Here is a 17573-nt window from a genome sequence, read left to right on the forward strand (position 1 = left end):
CCCGAATCTCAAAGGAGCCCTAGTTCCTTTTAAACAGAAATGGTGTACTCTTCCAAGAGTGTGTTTCCTGCTGGGAGGGGCCCAAGAGCACTGCCCACCCGGGTCCAGAACATTTAAAGTTTCATGGCGGGGGTGGGGGGCGGGAGAGCCGGCCAAAGCATACAGCTGGGCGAGGCGGGGTTTCCGCCCGCTTCCTCCGAGTGGTTCACCCTCATCGTGCACAGCCCGCGACGACTGAGAACTCCGTCTTAAAACCTGTGATCTGAACTCCTGCCTCCACCGGGCCCAGGTCCAGCCTGCTTCCACCCGCCCTCTCCATCCCTGGGGCCCTCCCATGCGGGCTGTGAAAATTCACAAAGGGAAACCTCGTTTCGAACGGAGCCGAATGGAGCCGGGAGGCCAGCAGGGGGAGCTCCCGCTGCCCCACCATCTTGTCAATTGCAGACCCAAGTGGGACCTGGCCGGTCACTACTTCCCAGCCCACCAGGGGCCGCCCTGCAGGGGGCTCAGCCAAAGCGCAGCCACTACGCTTTCAGCTCTGTTTACTCCAAAGGACTTTTTGTTTACAACAGCACCGCCCAGCTCCCCCTTTCCTCTATAAAAGAGTGTTCAGCTCCTTTCGCACCTGTGGTCTAGCCCTCCCCTGCATGTGTTGGATTGCAATTCTCTGCTATTCCTGAACAAACCTATTTCTGCTGGTAAAATACCTGGCCTTTTAATTTTTAAGGTTAACAAGGCAATCAGGGGCTGCTGTCTGGACCCATGGTCCGTGGGCCACCGTGGGGGGCTGCTCTGCAGTGCCCCAAAGGCCCCACCGTGCCTGCACCTTCCTGCCAGAAGTGCACCAGCCACCCTAGCCACGGCCACCTCCTGTTTGGGCCTCTCCAACGCTGGGCACCAATGTGCCACCAAAGACCCAGAAATTCCAAGAACCATCCCTCGGTGCTCAGGATGAAGCCCCTAGCCCTTGGGCCAGTACTGAGGGTGTGCAGGGCTTGGGCTCTCCCAAGAGCTGCTGGACACCGCCCCCCCCCCCCCAATATGGCTGTGGATGAATACAAACCACAACTGTGGGACATCTTAATAACCAGCCCCCGCACGTTGAGACTGACAGCTAAATGCGGTGTGTGGCCCTGGCAGAGGGGGTGGCTGCAAAGGACACTGTGGGGACAACTGACACCATTTCAGTGGGGTCTGTGGCTCAGCTAATACTGTTTTCTCTGTACTGAGTTTCCGGATTTGGATCACTGTTCTGGGGTAGCAGAACATCCTGTGCTCAGGAACACGAAAGGACTTAAAAGTGAAGGGACATGGCATCTTGAGCCTGATGTCAAGTGATTTAGGGGAAAATGCAAACTCGGCTGCAGGGACTGGAGGCAGACTGCTGGTGAGTAACGGTGACCGGGGAGTTCTCTATGCTCTGCAGCTTTTCTCCAAGTTGGAAATCACGTTCAAATTAAAAATTACCCCCAAACCTCCAATAGGTTCAACATAAACCCCCTGTGGTCCCGGTGGCGCTGGAGACACCCCTCCCCCTCGCAGGCGGGCCCTCCTGACCACAGCGCACCCCACGCTGGCCCTCCTGGCTGGTGCGACTCCTTTCCTGCTCTTACACCTTTTGTCCGCGCCGGCGACCTCCGTCTCCGTGAGCCCTGGTGGGAGGATACTGGTGCGGCCGACCTCTCTGTCCTTGCGGAGCAGCTGCGGTCAGCTGCGGACTAGAGGGATGCCGAATCCCCGCTGACATACAGGGCGAGGGGCGCATCAGGCTACTCTGAGGCTTGGAAGCCGGACCGAGCGGCCCCTGTGCCGCCGGAAACGCTGCAGCGGGAAAGCAGGCCGTGCCAGAGCCCGGTGAGCGGGTCACACCTTTATTAACATTGCATTCACCAAACACCCGAGCACCGCGCGCCCTCGCCTCCGCACGCCCTCCACCGCCCCCAGCAGATTCCGGCTCCCCTTGGGGCGGCTTCCCCTGCAGCGTCAGTGTCCACGGTCTCCTGCGTCTGGGGGACGGGAAGAGCCTGGCCCCGGGACAGACTTGGCAGAGGGGGCGGTATTCTCTGAGGCCCCGTATGAGGCCCGCGAAGAGACCCGGGAGCCTGGGCGCGACGGGACCAAGGATGGGACCCGGGACCCCGGGCGGGCTGGGGTCGAGGACGCGACCCGAGAGCCGGGGTGGGACGGGGTCGAGGACAGGAAGTGGGAGCCCGCGCGCAACGGGGCCTGGAATGAAGCCCCTGAACCCTCCTTCGAAGGGGCCTGTGATGGGGCCCTGGAGCCCACCCGCGGGAGCCATGTCGGGGTCTGGGAGGCCCCGCGCGATGGGGCTGTGGAGGCGGCCAAGGACCCCTGATGCGAGGCGGGCCGCGCTGGTGGCGGTGGCGGTGGCGGTGGCGGCGGCGGCGGCGGCGGCCGCCAGAGCGGCGGGCCCCCTGGGCCCCGGCGCAGCCAGCCATGCACACGCGCCAGGTCCCAAGTGTCCTCGTGCTCGCGCCGCAGCTGTTCACGCTGCTCCAGCAGCTGGCGCCGCGTGTCATGCAGCAGCTGGGCCCAGCCAAGCAGCCGCAGCAGCTCCTGCCGCAGGCGCGCGTTGTCAGCCTTGATGGCCTGCGTGTGCGCGACGAGCGCGCGCGCCGCCTCTCGCTCCGCGCGCCGCCCCAAGGACTGCACGCGCTGACGCGCCTCGCGCTCGAAGGCCGCCTTGTCCTCCAGGAAGCGCCCTTTCACACGGTGAAGCAGCTGCGTGTGATCCACGCGCATGTGCAGCAGCTCGCGCTCCAGCGCCCGGATCCGGGCCAACTGCTCCAGCTGCAGCTCCTGCGGCGGGGGCGCGGGTCAGCGCCCGGGCGCCGCGCGCCCCCACCCCTCCCGTCGGGCACGTCCGCGGGCGCGCGCGCACTGGCCTTGTAGGGCTGCAGCTCCTGCACCTGCCGCGCCATCCGCGCCGCGCGCGCCTCCATCTCCAGCAGCTGCGCGCGCACTCCGTTCTCGCGCCCGCGGTAGAGCGACTCCAGCTCGGCCCGCTGCCCGTGGATCCGGGTCAGGTCCACGCGGTTCTGCTCTTCCAGCCGGACGACGGCGTGGGCGCAGCGCTGCGCGCGCGCGCTCATGTAGCTGGCGTAGAGCCGGTTCTCCTCGCGCAAGCGCGGCGCCTCGCGGTCCAGGAAGGCGTTCTCCTGCAGCACCTGGTCCACGCGCGCCTCGCAGGCGTCCAGCTGCTCCGAGAGCAGCGTGTACTCGCGCTGCAGGTACTGCGCGCGCTCCGACAGCGGCGGCTCGGCCCCGTCTCCCGCCGCGCCCGGCCGGCGCCCCGCGCTGGTCCCGAGCTGCTTCTTGGGAGCCATGGGCTGGGGCCTGCGGCACGGGCACGCGTGAGAGCGCTGCCCCCAGGCCGCTGCTCCAGCTTAGCCCTTCCCTCCCACCCCCTCCCCGCCCGCCCGAAAATTCTAGCGGGGAGGGACGCGTCTCAGGGACATGAGATCGGGGGAGGCAGAGTCAGGGGCATGGGGGTCCGGACATCGTCTCCAACCTTTACTCTTGGGCCTTTTCCGGGCCGTGGACGTCGGTCCGTCGGGGTGTGCCCACCTTCAGTAACTCTGGCGTTCATCCTGCACGGTCTCCGTGGAGACAGAACTTAGTCGCCCTCCCCCACTCCCACCCCGTCGCTTGGGCAACGGCCCGGCTTCCCCTTCCGGCTTCTCCCCACCCCCACCGCCCGCCACTCCCTCGCCCCAAGTGCGTGACAAGCCCGTGTGCGCGCCCTGCAGAGGTCCGATCTCAGATGGGCAGGATTTTGGCTTCCGGAGGAGGACGCAGGACTTGCTTCCGAATCCGACCTAGCAGCAGCCCAAGTAGTCCCCACTGTTCGCGTGCCGGGAGATTTGGGCCCTTCGCCCAGGGGACCCTCACCGCCGGCGCCCCCATATGGGGAAATGGCGCCACGAGTTTCCGACCTCCAGCCGTGGGCAAGCCCCCCACCCCCCACCCCGTGTGAAACTTCCATATCTTGTCGGGACAGAGCTTCCCCACAGCTTATCATCTCTCTGGAGACCCTAGTTTTCTTCGAAGCACTTCGTGATTCTTTTCCCTCTTCCTGGGGGCCTCGGTGGGAGTTAGGGTTACCGGGAAGATCGTGTCCATTCGGGTGTCCACTGTATTTCTCCCTGGGATTTCCTCTGTGGGGTTCCTAAGCCCACACGTGTGCACCTGTTCAACTCATCCCACTCACTTGCTCTTTTTTACTTATTTCAATGTTTACTTATTTTAGAGAGAGAGAGAGAGCATGAGCAGGGGAGGGGCAGAGAGAGAAAGAGACACAGACTCCAAGGCAGGCGCCAGGCTCTGAACTGTCAGCACAGAGCCCGACGCGGGGCTCGAACTCACGGACTGCGAGATCATGACCTGGGCCGAAGTCGGACGCCCGACCAACTGAGCCACCCAAGCGCCCCAGATACGGTATTTTTAATAGGAAATTGGTACCTAACTTTACAGGAACGTAAGAAAAGACCAAGTAGAATCAGGGGAAAAGCACCCGAGACCCTGCAGTGGGGGCTCCGCGGAGCCAGTGAGGATGTCTGTTCTATTTCCAGGACCTGGCGCTTCCAACCAGGGCCTCTGCTCCCGGGGCAGACGCCTGCGCTCCTCTCCCTGGCCACCCTCGAGGCCGCGCCGGGGCCACCGCCCCCATTTGCCAGACTGCTACACAGGCCGCGAGGAGCGGAGGCCTGCTCCCCCCTCCCGCCCCAGCCCCTCCTGGGCGTGTGTGTGTGTGCGTGCGTGTGTGTGTGTGTGTGTGTGTGTGCGTGTGTCTGGTTGGCCTCGGTCTTTTAATTTCTGGTGCGAGGTGAGGGACTCCATGCGCAGAGGATTTTAAGTCGTCCCAGCCCCCGGACTTCCCGCGGATTTCTCCCCGCTTTACGGCTGACAAATGCCTCCTCCCAGGACAGGTCCGCCGAGCGTTTTGTTCTCTTCTGCCTCCGCGTTCCTCGAGACTCGCTTCTTCCCAATTCTGCAATGTCCACGGAATAGTCTGGAGAGCCGCGGGGGCGGCCGCCCCCGCCCGCGTGCAGCCGGATCACCCCCATTCCGGGCGCAGCCCGCGTCCCGCTCTCCCCGCCCTCAAGCCACGCCCAACCCCGGATCGGCTCCGGCCCCGCCCCTCCCCCGCGCCGGCCCCTCCCCCGCGGCTCCCCCACTTCCGTCCCCGCGGGAGTCTCGGCCGCGGGGCGCTGGGCTTCGCCGCCCACCCGCGCCGTTTAGCGGAAAGCGAGGACCCCGTTTCCTCTGCTGCCTCGCGCTTGCTCCACGCCGCAGGTCTCGGGGCGCATGGATGGTTCCAGGGACAGTGCCTGGCCCGGAGGCAGGCCGAGATGCACCCCCAACCAGGGGCCTTGCCTGTGTTGGCGCAGGGGTGCCTCTGGCGTCCACCGGGTCCCAGCGCCGCGCACAGAGACAGCTAACCTCCGAGGGCTCAGAGTCAAAGTCAGGCTTTACCCATGACATTTCTCCCCCCTCCTTGGGGTTCTTCCCCCCCTCCCTCCGTGAATAGGGTGGTGGGGCCAAGACTGTGTCTCCCTCAGACTCAGGCTGAGGAGGGTGTGGGGTGAGGGGTCACTCACCTCTTGGGAGAACACCGAGCTGGAAAGACACTGGGAGACAGGGGGGTGAGCTAGCTGTCTGCTCAGCTTCCGCCCAGGCTGCCCCTGCCCCAGCTCTCTGCTGGGGACTTGCCGCGGACCCCCAAGGCAGTTTCTTGGGTTGAAGCTCACACGACTCGGCAGGGTACTCAGTACCCACCGCACACGCGGCCACACCCCCCACCCGCAGGCGAGCTTCTCAAGGGCCCACTCTCCTGCCCCCGTCTTGCTGTGGCTTCTGCCTTGGACCCCTCCCTACTCAGCTTCTGAGACTTGGGGTGAGCCCCCTTCCTCAGGAGTAGCCGGTGGGGTTGGGCTGTGCTTGACCCCTGGGGTGAGCACTGCCAGCAGCCTCCGCCCCTGTTTCACAGATGGAGAAACTGAGGCACAAGGTGATTTTTGTCCCAGGATCCCTGGAGTCACGAGGGCTGTGACTTAGGCATTGGTGGCCTCTTCCCGCCGTATTACCACCTCTTGCCAAGGCTTCCCCCCACCCCTGCCCTGTGTCCTGATGCAAGGGGCAGAGCCAGCCACGTCACTGGACCCACCCCACAGCAGCCTGAGGCCGGCACATGCCTGGTGCCCACGACCCTTCTACCTGCCAATGCCAGCTGGACCTGTAGAATGGGTGGATTCAGGCGACACCAAAACCGGTTCTGGAAGCTCAGCTGTGGGTGGGAGGCTGACACTCAGGACAGCCAGATACTGAACAGTGGTCAGAGGAGGGGACCCTGGGGAGCCTGGTGGTAGGGATGCTCCAGCCCCACCCCAGCAGTACCTCCTCTCTTGACCAGAAGCACGGGGGGGGGGGGGGGGGGGCGCTGACCGCAATCACCACGACAAAGGGGATGGAGGGCAGGAGCAAAGTCCAGCAGGAGAGCCTATCTACCCAGTGTGTCCTCTGGCTGGGGTCAAGCCCTGGGGAGCCCAGGCCTGGCTGTTCTCTGGGCCCTGGGGGGGACCAAATCTGTCCCCCCGCCTGTGTCCTAATTTGGGTACCACCTGCGGGCCTGCCCCTCCACCCCCAGCCCCGGGAATTGGCTTTAGGCTGGGCACCAGGCAGAGACCCTTCTTCCTCAAGTGGCCTCCCCTTCACCCCAGGTACCTTGGAACCCACGCCAGCCTCATAGTCAGCCCCAGGTGGAAAGCCCAGGTCCAGGCCACGAGGTGCGTCGGCTCCCACAGCCACGGCTGCCCCTGGAGGAAGCGCTCTGCCCTCCCCGACACACGGTGCAGGTGCCGTGAGGGCCCTGGCCGGCCTGCCACAGCTTCACAGGGGCCAAGACAGGCCCGGGCCCGCAGGAGTCACTGGTGGGTGCAGGGAGCACACGAAGGCCGGGTGGGGCTTGTGGTGATGCTGCTGTGGTGAGCCTTGGGTCTGGCCTGCTCAAGGTCAGCGGGGTCACAGCTTCGGGGCAGGCTAATGAGCTTTGAAAGGCCTCTCTGGGACCCAGGGAGGACCTGTGGGCTTGCCCCCCCCCCCACGCTGAGGGGGCCAAGCCAGGTAGGCTGGGGCTTGGGGTGTGGCCTAGGTCAGCCGGCATGTCCCCCCTCCCCAGGAATGCCCACTACCTCTGTTTGTGAGGAAAAGGATGACAGACAGAAGGATGCCCAGTGTCCAGAGCCCCCCCACAGGCCCCAGTGGCGATGCCCACACCCACGTCTGTAGGCTGGCTCAGAGATGCCCCTGAGAGACAGCTCTGAGGGGGAGCCCAGCCAAGGGCACACCTCTTCCGGGACCCTCATTCCCGAGTCGGGACTCGTGATCTCAGACACAACCACATCTATACCCTCAACGTGCCTTCCTGGAGTGACCTGGAGTACCTGAGTCCATAGCCCGTGCCAGGACCAGGAGAGAGGACAGGATGGCTTTGGAGACCCAGGTGCCGGAGGACTGTACCAGGCCCATTCCAGCAGCGTGGGAGAGGCTGTGCATGGCACAGGGTGGGCAGTGGCTACAGCGGTGACGCAGGTGTGGACACAGCTGTGCTATGTCTCAGACTTTGACCCTGAGGGGTGGGGGTGGGGCGCACGCACATGGACGATGAGAGGACGCGGCCTGGGAGGTGGGGACCGAGTGAGTTTGGTCTCCTGAGCTACAAGGAGGCCGGCAACGGATGAAGCAGGAAGTTCCCGCCACATCCTTTCACCCTGGGGACTTTGACCTGCCACACGCCCGCTGCCTGCTGGCTCTGGGCCTTCTGGACAAGGCCTCCCCAAGCTGCCATGATTCTCCCACGTGTCAGCTGAAAACGAACTACACAGTCCACTTTTTAGCTAATTCCTAATAAATACTCCAGTTGACGATGCACTCCAAACGAAGCCGAGGGTTACGACCGCGTGCGACAAAATCGGTTGTCAGCTAACAATCGATGAGAAAGTAAACTCTTTTGCCCAAATTTACATCTGCAGGGGTAATGTTTGAACAAGGCACCGTGGGGCTTTGCAGACATGCGGCCCCATGAGAATACACGTAACAGCAGCTTTAAAAGATACCAACTAATGGATGAATCAAATGTCCATTGAAAAACTGTCTTAATAATTACATGTAATGAAGTTCACTCGGCAGAATTCTTTATGCTGAAGCTCCCTGATGTCGGTCTGATTTTGCTTAGTGACTACACTCTCAGTGGCCAAATGGCAGGGTCAGGAACGCCTCTAACTTGGGGTTCGTGGGGGAAGGTAAGGAAAAGAGGGACCGGCCTGTCAGTTGTCACATATCTTTGGTGCTCTGATGCCAGCCGCCCTCAGCAGGTGCACAGGACCGGGAAGAGGCTCCCGCTAACCCAGCTCATGAAGGATCCTGCTGCCCTCTCCGGGCCTTGGGCTCTTCATCAGTGGGACCGGGTCTAATTTCCTGCAGGCTGGGCAACTAGCTATCAGCCCTCCCTCCGTGCCCATCCATGTGCCTTCTCCTCTCCCCTCAGTCCTGGTGGGCTTATAGCTTTTCCATCCGTATTTATGTTTGTTCTTGAGTATATCTGGGGAATGCTCCCACTTGTTCAGTAGATTTGCCATTTCAGCTAAGTTATCAAATCAATTGATGTGAGGTTGTTCATAATAAACTCTTGTTATCTTTCTAACGTTTGAAGAATTTGTAGGAATGTACTGTCTTTCATTCCTGACATTGGTAATTTCTTTCTTAGCTCTAATGAGTCTCCTTAGATTGTATTCAATTTACTCAAAGAATCAACTTTTAATTGTATTATTTTTTTTTCTCATGCTTATACACTTTGCATTTCAATGATTCTTACTCTTATCATTACTTCATTCTTTCTACCTATTTGGGGTTTAATTTTGTTGTCTTTTTCTAGCCTTTTAAGGTGGAAACTAAAATTTTTGTCTTTTCTAACATGAGCATTTACAACTATAAATTCCCCTCTAAGTGCAGCTTTAGCTGCACCCAGCACATTCTCACTTCATGTTCTCATTATCTTCCAGCTCAAAATAGTTTCTAACTTCCCTTGTGATTTCTTCTTTGACCCACTGTTTATTTAGATGTGTTGTTTAACCTGCAAATTTTTGGGTGGATTTTCCAAATATATTTCTGTTATCTATTTCTAATTCTGTGGGATCAGAGAACATACTTTGTGTTATTTCAATAATTTTAAATTTGTTGACCTTTGTTTTATGGTACTTAGAATATGGTTTATGTTGGTGACTATTTCATACACAATGGAAAACAGTGTGTATTCTGTTGTTGTTGGTAGATTGTTGTATAAATGCCAACTAGATCAAGTTGGACAGTAATATTGTTCAGGTCTACTATATCTTTATTTTCTGCTTGCTTGCTCTACTAATTATTGAAAAAGGAGTGTACAATCTCCCAACTGACTTGATTATTTCTTCTTTCAGTTCTGTCAGTTTTCACTTTAATGTATTTGAGAATGTATTATTAGGTTCATACATTCTCAGGATTATATTATCTGTTTGACAGGTTGACACTTGTATCATGATGAAGCGTCCCTCTTTCTCCTGGTAATATTCCACGTTCTGAAGTCTACTTGGTCCGATATTAATATAGCCACTAAAGCTTTCTTATGATAACTATTTGTATGATCTATCTTTTTCCATCTGTCTTAGTCTATTCAGGCTGCTGTAACAAAATACCACAGACTGGGTGGCTTATAAACAACAGAAATTTATTTTTCATGGTTCTGGAGGCTGGAAAGTCCAAGATTGGGGCACCAGCCTGGCTGGCTCAGTCAGTGGAGCATGTGACTCTTGATCTTGGGGTCATGGGTTTGAGCTACACATTGGAGAGTAGAGCTTAGTTAAAAAAAAAAAAGTCCAAGATCAAGGGGCCAGAATGGTTGCAATCTAATGAGGGCCCTCTTCATGGTTCATGGCCAGCACTCTCTGTGTTCCCACATAGTGGAAGGGGTTAGGGATTTCTCTGGTGCCTGTTTTATAAGAGCACAAATTCCAGCATGAGGCTTTATTATCATGACCTGAGCACCTCCTAAAAGCACCACTTCCTGATATTACCACAATGTCTCAACATATGAGTTCTGGGGTGAGGGGCACCAATACTCAGACCACAGCATCATTCATTTAACTTCTCTATGTCTGTATACTTAAGGTGCCTTTCTTGTAGATTGCACATTCTTGGATTCTGATAAAAAAAAAAAATAAGGTTGTGGGTGCCTGGGTAGCTCAGTCGCTTGAGCATCTAACTTTGGCTCAGGTCATGATTGCGGTGGTCTGTGGGTTGGAGCCCCTTATCGGGCTCTGTGCTGACAGCTCGGAGCCTGGACCCTGCTTCGGATTCTGTGTCTCCCTCTCTCTCTGCCCCTCCCCCGCTCATGCTCTGTCTCTCAAAAAAGAATAAATGTCAAGAAAAAAATTTAAACAAAAATAAGGTTATGCAACTGTTGCCTTAAAATTTTCTCTATTTACTTAAGTAATCTCTAAACCCAATGTGGGGCTTAAACTCATGACTCCAGATCAAGAGTCGTGCATTCTTCCTACTGAGCCAACCAGGTGCCCCAACTGCTGCCTTTTTGTTGGAGCATTGAGACTATTTACATTTAATGTAATCATTTATATGGTTGGGTTTAAGTATACCATCTCAGTATTTGTTTTCTATTTGTCTTATCTGTTTCTTCTTAGTCCTCTTCTTTTTCTACCTTCTTTCTGATTGAGTAATTTTTAATATTTCATTTTATCTAGACTATGGGCTTATTAGCTATGTCTCTTTAGGTATGTTTTTATTTTATTTTTTTTAATTTACTTTTATTTTATTTTATCTATCTTTAAATAATATTGTAATTCTTCACATGTAATTTAAGAACCTTACAATAGTATATTTCCATTTTCCTCCTTGGCATATTGATATAATACATTTTACTTTTACAGGTTATAGATCTCACAATATGTTGTTATTCTATCTACTTTAAACAGTTAACTATCTTTTTAATGTTTTATTTGTTTATTTTTAGAAAGATAGTGCACATGCAAGAGCCATGGAGGGTAGAGAGAGAGAATCCCAAGCAGGCCCTACTCTGCTAGTGAGAGCCTGTCGTGGGGCTCGATCCCACAAACTGAGATCATGACCTGAGCCAAAATCAAGAGTTGGACATTTAACTGACTGAGCCACCCAGGCATCCTGGTTAACTATCTTTTTAAAAATTATTTTTAATTGTGGTAAAGAAAAACACAACATAAAAGTTACTACCTTAACTATTTTAAGTGTATAGTTCAGTAGTGTTAAATGTATTTATATTAAGTATATTCACATGTTCACAGATCTCCAGAATTTTTTAATCTTGCAATCTGAAGCTTGATATGCATTAAACAATGACTCCCCATTCTCTCTTCCCCACAGCCCCTGTTAACCACCATTCTACTTTGTTTCTATGAGTTTGACTACTTTATATATCCATATAAGAAGAACCTCACAGTATGTATCTTTTTAATGTTTACTTATTTATTTTGAGAAAGAGAGAGAGAGGGAGAGAGAGAGAGAGAGAGAGAGAGAGAGAACCCAAGCAGGCTCTGTGCTGGCAGTTTGGAGCATGGTGCAGGGCTTGATCCCACGAACCCATGAGATCACAACCTGAACAGAAATCAAGAGTCAGACACTCAGCTGACTGAAGCACTCAGGCGCCCCACACGGTGTGTGTCTTTTTGTGATTGGTTTATTTCACTCAGCATAACGTCCATGTTCACTCATGTTGTAGCATATAACAAGATTTCCTTCCTTTTTGAGGGTGAATAATATTCAATTGTATGTATAGCTACATTTTGTTTATCCATCCACCAATGGACATTTGGGCTGTCTCTACCTCTTGGTTATTGTGAATAATGTTATGAAGAAGGATGTGCTAATATCTCCTTGAGACCCTGCCTTTAATTCTTTTGGATATGTGCTCACTTTTGGAAGCGAGATTGCTGACTCATAGAGTGGTTCTAATTTTAATTCTTTTAGGAATAATCATACTGTTTTCCATATTGGCTACACCATTTTATAATCCCATCAACAGTGTCCAAGGGTTCCAGTTCCACATCCTCACCACCAATTTTACCATTTTCATTTTTTGTTTGCTTTGCTTTGCATTGCTTTGTTGTTTTTGTTTTTGTTCTTTGCCATCCTAATAGGCATGAGGTGGTATCTCATTATGGTTGTAATTTGATTCGAGAGAGACTTTTGATTATATCGTTGAGTTATCAGGTCTAAGTGGGGCAGTCAACTATATTTTAATGAAATTTAGTAGATGAGATGAGAAAAATGTCTTTTATATTTACCCACCTGTCTCCCATTTCCAGGGCTGTTTTTTTTTTTTTTTTTTAATGTCGATCCAGATTTTCATCTAGAATTATTTTTCTTCATCCAAGAAAACTTTATTTTATTTTATTTTGTAGTGTGGGTCTGCAGGTGTTATATACTTCCAATTTTTTTTCTTTGAAAAAACTATTGTCTTCATTTTTGAAGGATATTTTCTCTGAGTATATAACTCTAGATTGGCAGTGTTTTTGTTTTGTTTATTTTTCTTTTTGTTTTTAGTTCACTAATCATGTTCTTGCTTTGTCTTCTGGCCTAAAATTATTTTCTGACAAGAACTCTGCAGTCATAGTTATTTTTGTTTCTCTGTATTTTTTTTTTTGATAATTGTAGTACTTTTATCACTTTTTCAGCAATTTATTTATCATGTGCTTATTGTGGCTTCCTTTGGGTTTTTCCTACTTAGGTTTCATTGAAATTCCTAGATTTGTGAGTGTATGATTTTTCCTTCAAATCTGCAAAATTTTCAGCCATTGCTCCCAATGATACTTTCTGCATCGCTCTCTTTTGTTGATATGATCCCACAGGTTCTTCGGTTTAGTTTTGTTTTTTTCCCCTCTGTTTCAACGTGGATAGTTCCTATTGCTGTGTCTTCAAGTTCACTGATATCTCTTCTGCTGTTAAGTTCATCCAATGAATTTTCGCTTCAGAGATTTTATTTTTCAACTCTAGCAAGTTCTTTTTTATAACTTCTCATCTCATCATATTCGTGTCTTTCTTTAAATCCCTGGGCATGTTTATAACAGCTATTTCTTAAGTCATTGCCAATTCCGTCATCTCTGTCACTTATGGGTCTAGTTCTGTCAACTGGCTTTTCTCCTGGGTCTGGGTCATGTGCTCCTCCTTCCTCATAAGCTTTGTAACTTTTTTATTGAGGTGAAATTCACATAAAATTACCTACATTAAAGTATACATCTCAGTGGCATTTGGTACTTTCACAGTGTTAAGTAACCACTACTTCGATCTAGTTACAAAACGTTTTCATCATCCTAAAGGGAACCTGTATCCACTAAGTAGTCACTACCCATTCCTCTTCCCAACCCCCTCTGCCCCCGGGAAACCACCTATCTGCTCTCTGTCCCTATACACGTACTTATTCTGAATATTTCATATATGTGGCATTGTATGTGTGACTTTTTGAATCTAACCTCTTTCACTTAGCACAATGTTTCTGAGACTCACCACATTGTAACATGTAGCCAAACTTCGTCCTTTTTTCCAAAATTTTTTAAATGTTTATTATTTTTGAGAGAGAGAGAAAGCATGAGTGGGGGAGGGCAGAGAGAGAGAGAGAGAGAGAGAGAGAGAGAGAGAGAGACATGGGATCTGAGGCAGGCTCCGGGCTCTGAGCTGTCAGCACTGAGCCTGACGCGGGGCTGGAACTCACAAACTGAGAGATCATGACCTGAGCCGAAGTTGGAAGCTCAACCGACTGAGCCACCCAGGTGCCCCTTTGGTGTTTCCCTTTAAAGAGTGTTGACGTTTTTTGGCAAGCATTTAAGCTATGTTTGTATAATCTTGTTCCTTTCAAGGCTTGTTCTCCACACTCATGATGGGTGTGGAGTAGGCTTTAGTCTAGAGCTGGTTCAGTCACTTTACTGAGATGTGACCTGTCTCGGCTCTCTCCTGAATGCTCTGGTGTCCAACATGGCTTCTTGGCAGTTAACGACCTCCCTACCTAAGTGAAACCTGAGAATTGTTCAGCAACTCCCACACCTCCAGGCCCCACCCCCTGCCGCCAAGTTGTTCTTTGCCTGGACTTGATGGCAGTAGGCCAGGTTCGAGGACCCAGGGGATCCTATAGGACCAGCCAGGACTCTCCTTGGCTTCATGAAGGATGCAGGACGGAAATCAAACATGAGTCAACAGGAAGTGAGAGTAGACATTATTGAAGATACAGGGAGACCAGATACAGACAGAGCATCTGGGAGACTCAGAACAGAAAGGACCATGAGTCTCATCTTTGTCTGGGGTTTGGGTTTTCTTTTATTTAAAAAAAAAAAAAAAGATTTTTTGTTGAATGCTCAGCTGACTGAGCCCCTATTTTTGTCTCATTTAAAATAATATTTTTTTAATGTTTACTTATTTCTGAGAGTGGAGGAGAGACAAAGCACGACTGGGGAAGGGGCAGAGAGAGAGGGAGACACAGAATCCGAAGCAGGCTCCAGCCTCTGCACTGACAGCAGAGAGCCTGATACAGGGCTCAAACTCATGAAGTGTGAGATCGTGACCCAAGCTGAAGTCAGATGCTTCACCGACTGAGCCACCTAGGTGCCCTGTTTTATTTTTAAGTAAACTCTACACCTAACGTGGGGCTCAAACTCACAACCCCAAGATCAAGAGTCACATGCTCTAATGACTGAGCCAACCAGGTGCCCCTGGGTCTGGGGTTTTCACTGAGGATGGTGGTCTGGCGTAGGTGTCCTCTCCGGCATCCAGGAACTGGTCAGAACAAACACCAGGGCATATGGGTTATTCCTGAGAGCCAGGAGGTCTTGGCCTGGAGGTCTGACTTGGAGATCTTGGCATGGAGGTCTGGCTTGGTGGTCTCACTTGGAGGTCTGACTTGGAGGTCTTGGCATGGAGGTCTGGCTTGGTGGTCTGGCTTGGAGGTCTGGCTTGGTGGTCTGGCTTGGAGGTCTGGCTTGGAGGTCTGGCTTGGTGGTCTGGCTTGGAGGTCTTGGCTTGGAGGTCTTGGCTTGGAGGTCTTGGCATGGAGGTCTTGGCATGGAGATCTGGCTTGGTGGTCTGGTTTGGTGGTCTTGGCATGGAGGTCTTGGCATGGAGGTCTGGCTTGCAGGTCTTGGCATGAAGGTCTGGCTTGGAGGTCTTGGCATGGAGGTCTGGCTTGGAGGTCTTGGCATGGAGGTCTTGGCATGGAGGTCTTGGCATGGAGATCTGGCTTGGTGGTCTGGTTTGGTGGTCTTGGCATGGAGGTCTTGGCATGGAGGTCTGGCTTGGTGGTCTTGGCTTGGAGGTCTTGGCTTGGAGGTCTTGGCATGGAGTCTTGGCATGGAGGTCTGGCTTGGAGGTCTTGGCATGGAGGTCTTGGCTTGGAGGTCTCGGCATGGAGATCTGGCTTGGTGGTCAGGTTTGGTGGTCTTGGCATGGAGGTCTTGGCATGGAGATCTGGCTTGGTGGTCTTGGCTTGGAGGTCTTGGCATGGAGGTCTTGGCATTGAGGTCTTGGCATGGAGGTCTTGGCATGGAAGTCTGCCTTGGTGGTCTGGTTTGGTGGTCTTGGCATGGAGGTCTTGGGAGGAGGTCTTGGCATGAAGGTCTGGCTTGGTGGTCTGGCTTGGAGGTCTGGCTTGGTGGTCTTGGCATGGAGGTCTGGCTTGGTGGTCTGGCTTGGAGGTATGGCTTGGTGGTCTTGGCATGAAGGTCTTGGCATGGAGATCTGGCTTGGTGGTCTGGTTTGGTGGTCTTGGCATGGAGGTCTTGGCATGGAGGTCTGGCTTGGTGGTCTTGGCTTGGAGGTCTTGGCTTGGAGGTCTTGGCATGGAGTCTTGGCATGGAGGTCTGGCTTGGAGGTCTTGGCATGGAGGTCTTGGCTTGGAGGTCTCGGCATGGAGATCTGGCTTGGTGGTCAGGTTTGGTGGTCTTGGCATGGAGGTCTTGGCATGGAGATCTGGCTTGGTGGTCTTGGCTTGGAGGTCTTGGCATGGAGGTCTTGGCATTGAGGTCTTGGCATGGAGGTCTTGGCATGGAAGTCTGCCTTGGTGGTCTGGTTTGGTGGTCTTGGCATGGAGGTCTTGGGAGGAGGTCTTGGCATGAAGGTCTGGCTTGGTGGTCTGGCTTGGAGGTCTGGCTTGGTGGTCTTGGCATGGAGGTCTGGCTTGGTGGTCTGGCTTGGAGGTATGGCTTGGTGGTCTTGGCATGAAGGTCTGGCTTGGTGGTCTTGCTTGGAGGTCTGGCTTGGTGGTCTTGGCATGAAGGTCTGGCTTGGTGGTCTGGCTTGGAGGTCTGGCTTGGTGGTCTTGGCATGGAGTCTTGGCATGGAGGTCTGGCTTGGAGGTCTTGGCATGGAGTCTTGGCATGGAGGTCTGGCTTGGAGGTCTTGGCTTGGAGGTCTTCGCTTGGAGGTCTTGGCATGGAGGTCTGGCTTGGTGGTCTTGGCTTGGAGGTCTGGCTTGGTGGTCTGACATTGATGTCTGGAATACACGTGTAATGACTTTGTCAGGTCATTCTCACCCAGTCCTTCCTTAGACATTCTCTGTTCTAGAGAAATCATGAACTCCTTGTTCCTTACATGGAGGATGTACACTGTTTGCATTCTGAGGCATGTGTAGAGTGGGGTGCGGGCCCTACCAAGAACAGAAGCAGCGGGGCGCCTGGGTGGCTCCATCGGTTAGAGGCCTGACTTCAACGGGGGTCATGATCTCAAGGTTCTGGAGGTTCCAGTCCCACCTTAAGCTCTGTGCTGACAGCTTAGGATTCTGTGTCTCCCCTCCCTCTGCTCCCTCCCTATTCGTGCTCGCTCTCTCTCTCTCTCTCTCTGTCTCTCAAAAATAAATAAACGTTAAGAGAAAAAAAAAGAAGGAAGGCAGGAAAAGGAGCAAAAAGCAGATTTGTATGGAGTCCTTCAGCTTCCCCGTCTCAGCCTGGGGGGACCTTCTCCCACTCCTCCCCAGACACAGGCCGGCCCTGGAATCGGAGGACCTTGTTTGTTCCTGTTTTGCCAAGGTCGCGGTCCTGCGCCGCTGGGTGCCCAACCTACAGACAGTTTCACATGTTTTGTCCAGTTTTCCAGCTGTTTCCCGGGGGAGGGCGCGTCCAGTGCTGGTGACTCGGTCGGAACGGAAGAGCGGCCTCTCTTGGTCCTTCCGGGTTTCTTTCCCCTGTTCGCTCTCCGCGTCCTCCAACTTCATACCGTGTTACGACTGAAGTGGCACACACTGCAGGTACACGACTGAGACACTTCAGACCCAAGTGTGCACCCTGAGCGCGTCCGCACAACCCAGCGCTTCTGAGGCCTTGGGAAGCTCTGGGGGGCTCGCAACCGCGCCCCTCGCCTCCCCCCGCCTCTCCACGCTGTGCGAAGCATTTTCTGCAGCTCTGGAAAAACGGAATCACACAGCGGGGCTCGCGAGAAGTGCGGCCCAGTGGGCCGACCGCCTCCGAGGTCCAGCGTGTGTGTTCGCAGGCGCT

At 53.5% G+C, this 17573-nt stretch overlaps 2 protein-coding genes and 1 long non-coding RNA gene across 6 annotated transcripts; 1 reads left to right on the top strand and 2 right to left on the bottom strand.

The window, feature by feature from the left end:
* Window positions 1–984: 984 nt before the first annotated feature.
* Window positions 985–3629, bottom strand: CCDC166 (coiled-coil domain containing 166). The gene is made up of 2 exons (XM_053896362.1): window positions 2907–3629; window positions 985–2820 (listed from the first exon to the last, which is right to left on the bottom strand). The coding sequence occupies exons 1-2, from the start codon at window positions 3345–3347 to the stop codon at window positions 1984–1986; spliced, it is 1278 nt and encodes a 425-aa protein (XP_053752337.1). The 5' UTR covers window positions 3348–3629; the 3' UTR covers window positions 985–1983.
* A 10662-nt stretch (window positions 3630–14291) lies between these two features.
* Window positions 14292–15661, bottom strand: LOC128775312 (uncharacterized). 4 transcript variants are annotated; one of them, XM_053896357.1, is made up of 3 exons: window positions 15129–15661; window positions 15055–15074; window positions 14292–14935 (listed from the first exon to the last, which is right to left on the bottom strand). In XM_053896357.1, the coding sequence occupies exons 1-3, from the start codon at window positions 15490–15492 to the stop codon at window positions 14870–14872; spliced, it is 450 nt and encodes a 149-aa protein (XP_053752332.1). In that variant the 5' UTR covers window positions 15493–15661; the 3' UTR covers window positions 14292–14869. The 4 variants fall into 4 exon arrangements, with proteins under 4 accessions (XP_053752332.1, XP_053752331.1, XP_053752328.1 ...); XM_053896356.1 differs by having other exon boundaries at window positions 14292–14929; window positions 15062–15659; XM_053896353.1 differs by lacking the exon at window positions 15055–15074 and having other exon boundaries at window positions 14292–14929; window positions 15075–15658.
* Window positions 15662–16391: 730 nt separating this feature from the next.
* On the top strand, window positions 16392–16925 carry LOC128775318 (uncharacterized). Its single transcript, XR_008419955.1, has 2 exons — window positions 16392–16493; window positions 16549–16925. It is a non-coding gene; the product is annotated as an uncharacterized LOC128775318 (long non-coding RNA).
* The last annotated feature ends 648 nt before the right edge of the window (window positions 16926–17573 follow it).

Source organism: Panthera pardus, unplaced genomic scaffold (genome assembly GCF_024362965.1).
Source record: "Panthera pardus isolate Hobbes unplaced genomic scaffold, ASM2436296v1 HiC_scaffold_7, whole genome shotgun sequence".
In the NCBI taxonomy this organism is placed as follows: domain Eukaryota; kingdom Metazoa; phylum Chordata; class Mammalia; order Carnivora; family Felidae; genus Panthera; species Panthera pardus.

Excerpts from the sequence above, each read along its gene's own strand:
- CCDC166 (XM_053896362.1), bottom strand. The coding sequence starts at position 3,347 with ATGGCTCCCAAGAAGCAGCTCGGGACCAGCGCGGGGCGCCGGCCGGGC. Across the intron at positions 2,821-2,906 it reads AGGAGCTGCAGCCCTACAAG|GAGCTGCAGCTGGAGCAGTT; the intron begins GCCAGTGCGCGC and ends CCCCCGCCGCAG.
- LOC128775312 (XM_053896353.1), bottom strand. The coding sequence starts at position 15,492 with ATGCCGAGACCTCCAAGCCAAGACCTCCATGCCAAGACCTCCAAGCCA. Across the intron at positions 14,930-15,074 it reads GCCAGACCACCAAGCCAGAC|CTCCAGGCCAAGACCTCCTG; the intron begins CTCCAAGCCAGA and ends TCCAAGTCAGAC.